The sequence below is a fragment of the Ammodytes marinus genome (assembly GCF_949987685.1).
Source record: "Ammodytes marinus genome assembly, chromosome: 23".
In the NCBI taxonomy this organism is placed as follows: Eukaryota; Metazoa; Chordata; class Actinopteri; order Uranoscopiformes; family Ammodytidae; genus Ammodytes; species Ammodytes marinus.
The window spans coordinates 19,668,643-19,673,642 of NC_137227.1; the positions used below are offsets into that span (position 1 = coordinate 19,668,643).

General features: G+C 44.6%; 1 protein-coding gene across 1 annotated transcript in view; it reads right to left on the bottom strand.

Annotated features, from left to right (window-relative positions):
* Positions 1-5,000, bottom strand: part of LOC307268993 (FHF complex subunit HOOK-interacting protein 1A-like) — a gene marked incomplete at both ends in the record, with an annotated part of 19,473 nt that overhangs the window by 11,083 nt on the left and 3,390 nt on the right. Inside the window, 2 exons of the mRNA XM_080051814.1 lie at positions 278-389; positions 3,286-3,448. Of these exons, the coding sequence (XP_079907940.1) occupies positions 278-389; positions 3,286-3,448 (275 nt within the window). The remainder of the gene's footprint in view (positions 1-277; positions 390-3,285; positions 3,449-5,000) is intronic.

The window sequence follows — 5,000 nt, forward strand, 5'->3', positions numbered from 1 at the left end:
TATTTGAGGGTTAACACTAGGTTTTAAGGTTCAGGTATGAATTAGGTTTATGTTAGGGTTAGTGTAAGGGTTGGGATTATGCATTTAGTTTTGATGGTTAGGGTAAGGGGTTTGTGCGTGTGCGTGTGCGTGCGTGTGTGTGCTTGTGTGTGTGTGTGTGTGTGTGTGTGTGTGTGTGTGTGTGTGTGTGTGTGTGTGTGTGCGTGCGTGCGTGCGTGCGTGCGTGCGTGCGTGCGTGCGTGCGTGCGTGCGTGTGTGTGTGTGTGTGTGTACTCACAGGGCAGAAGTACGTGTTCTGTGCGATGTGTTGTGCGACTCGAGGATCGGCGGCTGACAGAGACATGATGAGCAGCAGGGCGTCTCTGGCCTGTTGCCCCACAGAGCCCTGTCTGAGAGAAACACACAGCAGGAGTTTGGTGCTCATATTCAAACTTGTGAATGGGATTTAGGGTTTACCATGATATCATTGTTTTTTTCAAGCCCCAACCTCAGCGATTTTTACCAGCATCCAATAAGGAAGTGACCACAACTGTAGTAACCAGGAAGTGCCACTGGGGGTGGAAGCAGAAGACAGCCATGTCTCATTGACTCCAATGTTAAACATGCCGTTTTCACAGCATTATTTAACCTTTTTCAGGCCTGGATTAAAAAAAACATTCTGTCTGTATGTTTAGGTCATATCTCCATGACAACTCTGAGGGGGGTGAATTTTTTTCTACCAGGCTAGTTTTTATTTTATCGGAGGTTAAAATGTATTGGCGCGATCTCTTGAGTGACAGCTCTCCGCCAGTTGTCCCTCACTTTGCCTCGGAGGTATACGTCAACTATCTCCCTCCCCTCTACGTGAGGCGGAGTAAAAATCTCACAAAATGGTGATGCGCACAAACCAGGATTATTGGATGCCGTGTGAATAACTGAGGTCAGCCCGGATGCTACATCTGTTTTTTTTACCAACTCATGTTGTATGTGTATATATCTGTCCCAGTGGCGGCTCCTGACAATAATCTCAGGGGGGGCAATTGTTGCCATGATGGGAAATATGACCCAAAATTAACCTAAATCAGATAGCATATGACAATGTCATATTGCATTTAACTGTTTGTTTTTCCTGTTCATCTGGCATAACCACTCTGGCAACATTAGACAAGCATTGCACTGTACAGTATTTTTGGAAATTAAGTTAGTTAATTTCTTGAATAAAATTATTTTAGCTCTAAAATGATTTAATTATCCGGCTGTGGCCATCACAGATAACTTGTCATCTACCAGTGTGCTCCTCAGATAGGCTTCCTTTAAAAGTTAGGAGACAAAAATGGATGCTGGCATAGCATGTGCAACATTAACAGTGCTAATCATCACATTGGTTTGGGTTACTACTGTCTACAGCACTTGGTAGGCGGGTTTATGTCGGACGGTGAAAGCAGCTGTCAGCTAAACGACGATCAACAGCTGATCGCCGTTCAATAGCCGATCAGCTGTTGAACGGCGCTGGCTCGTATATGCAGATTGATGTTTAATGTTTGTTTTACCTTTTCTGAGAGATGATGCATAGGGGTGACACCCAAAGTTATCCATGCGGTCTCTGTGCTGCCATCAGGATGGATAAAAAGCCAGTATACAGTCCATATCATCATGCAGCGGCAGCAGGACAGAGCGTTAGCGCATTAGCATCCTGCTAGCCTCGTTAGCCGTTCAAACGAGCCCCGTGAAAATCCGCGTTTATAAGATCCCCCAATCCATCTTGGTAGATGCTTGCTTGATGGTTACATTTTGTCTGGGAAAGACCTAGTCCGAGTCCGATCAAGTAAGTAGCTTGCCAGCCTAGCCTGAGTTGATATAAAGTTGTGTTGGTCTTGAATATGACCGCTCTGGGCTGCATACTGGACATGTGACTGTATCAGTCACTGTAATTGGTTTATTGTTTACTGTACGTATGACGACAACACGTTAGGGCGAGCACCCCCGTAACCCATAGAGATTGCATTGCGAGGCTTGCAGTTTGAAAAAATAAGTTTTACATTGATGTCTATGAGAGCGCTGGGGGCGATTTTCAACCAGCCCGACATCGCCCCAGAGTGACGGTACAGAGCACAGACGCTGATTGTACAATGATATTCAGACTTAGATGCAGGTAAAAACTGTATTGAAATCATAAATTATGATTATTAATACAAAAAAAAAAAAAAACATCATTATTATTCATTATTATATTTTCGTTTTTTGCTGATATGGCTCAAGGAGGGCGGCGCCCTATCGCCCTCTATGGGCGAGCCGCCACTGATGTGTCCCCTAACTGGGGCTCAAGAGGTAACCAAATGTAAGCAGTAAAAAAGCTCATGGAATCTGATATTCTCACACCGATTCAGGCTTCGATCATATTTGTGGGAATAACTCCGATATGAATATGACATATGTAATTTTGACTGTGATCTAAGCGGACAGGTCAGATAATACCAGTCAATGCGATTCCCACGTCACTAAAAATGTGACAGCCTTTGCAGTTTGACGTCAAGACCCAGCATACACCAAAGCTGCAATAAGGGCTCTCCTCTTTCTTCTCTACTAATGTTTGTAATATTTTACGGACCACCAAAAGCTTCTTTCAAGAGCAACTGCTTGTATTATAATTTCTGTCTCCATTATATTCACAGTGCAGGCCTGTTTGTTTCCAGTAACCAACCAAGCACAGGTATCGGATATGGGACGCTTTCAAAAGTAGATACAAGCAGGGAGTCCAAAAATCGGATATAGGTGAGAAATTGGAATTGGGCATCAAGACATGGCAGTGTAAATACGGCCTATGTGTGTATACAAGTGTGTGTGTGTGTGTGAGTGTGTGTATGTCTACCTGTGTGTCACATGTGTGTAAATCTACCTGTGTGTGTGTGTGTGTGTGTGTGTGTGTGTGTGTGTGTGTGTGTGTGTGTGTGTGTACCATGCCTATATCTACCTGTGTGTGTGTGTGTGTGTGTGTGTGTGTGTGTGTGTGTACCATGCCTATATCTACCTGTGTGTGTGTGTGTGTGTGTGTGTGTGTGTGTGTGTGTGTGTGTGTGTGTATATCTACCTCTGTGTGTGTGTGTGTGTGTGTGTGTGTGTGTGTGTGTGTATCTACCTGTGTGTGTGTGTGTGTGTGTGTGTGTGTGTGTATATCTACCTGTGTGTGTGTGTGTGTGTGTGTGTGTGTGTGTGTGTGTGTGTGTGTGTGTGGGTGTATCTACCTGTGTGTGTGTGTGTGTGTGTGTGTGTGTGTGTGTGTGTGTGTGTGTGTGTGTGTATATCTACCTGTGTGTGTAGGGTATGAGCAGGGAGAAGAGCAGGAAGTTGGCGGCTCCCTGGTCCTCGCTGGTGTGAAAGAAAAGCTCCAGGACAGACGGATCTTTGACCAGAGCCACACACAGCTGGTTCAACAGGAGGACCAGCTCAGCCTCCACCACACCACCACTGTCTGTGAGAGACAGAGAGACAGACAGACAGACAGACAGACAGACAGACAGACAGACAGACAGACAGACAGACAGACAGACAGGCAGGCAGACAGACAGACAGACAGACAGACAGACAGACAGACAGGCAGGCAGGCGGACGGACGGGCAGACAGACAGACAGACAGACGGGCGGGCGGACAGACAGACAGACAGACAGGCAGACAGACAGACAGGCAGGCGGACGGAGACGGACGGGCAGACAGACAGACACACAGACATACACACAGACAGACACACAGACAGACACAGACAGACACACACACACACACACACACACACACACACACACACACAGTTGTGTTATCATCACTTCGAAGGACATTGCATAGACTTACATTTATTTCCTGGAGACTTGCCCTAACCATAACCACCATTTGCTTTACACTAATACTAACCTCAACCTAAATCCAACCTCACCTAAAATGTAATTATTTTATGTTATGGGTATGTCCCCACAATATCACTGCCCTTACACACACACACACACACACACACACACACACACACACACACACACACACACACACACAGGTGGTAACCTGGGTAAGTGATTAAATGTCTCAGCACACACACCTGGCGCATGTGAAAGCTCTTCCACTTAATCCCTATGAGACGTCAGTACAGAGCAGCGCTGTGCAGTGTTTGTCTTTAAACTGGTTAGTGAATGAAACAACAATGACAGAGATGGGCTGACTGAGTTTGAGTATTGTCAATATTAGGATTATTCAGGTGTGGCAACATGGAACAAGCATCAGGATGTGAGGAGAGATACTGTCTGAATTTCCTTCACTTTGTATCAGTCTGTTACCTTCTGTTTATTTAAAACTTATACGAGGAACTTTTAAATATTTCTGAAACGGTCTCATTTTCCCTCTGATGATCATACATTACATGTAACAGCAAACGAGACCATCAGTGCAAAAGAATGCTATTTTTTATATAGTTTTTCTTAATGCCTTTTGCTCTGGTCTGAATCCCCGCCAACTCAGACCAAACCATTTACAGCAGGCAGACGGGAAAAGCCTGTGTTTATGAACGCTACTAAATCAAAGTTTTGTTAATTCTTTGCACTGATGGTCTCGTTTGCTGTTACAGGTCAGTTATGATCATCAGAGGAAAAATTAGACTGTTTCTCATAGACGCTTTAAAATTCCCTCATAGTCTCTTTAAATAGGCAAATTTCACCCAAAACAAAACCCTACCGGTAGCAGCCCCGGCGCAGGATGCTAGCAGCATCATGAGCGGGCGTAGGACAGGCTTGTGGTGCAGGAGAGGCTGCCTGACTAATGCTTTGGTCCATAGGGAGCGCTACCATAAACAACAACTAGCATTCTTTGCACTGTAGGTCTTGTTTGCTGTTACAATTATTTTATGGTCATCAGTGGAAAAATTAGACTTTTTTATTAACATTAAAAAAATTCCTTGTAGCACCTTTCATTAAGCAAATTTCAGCACAAAAACTGAAAATATTTCAAACAGAAATTGCCTGGAATCGTAAACTATCTCCATGTT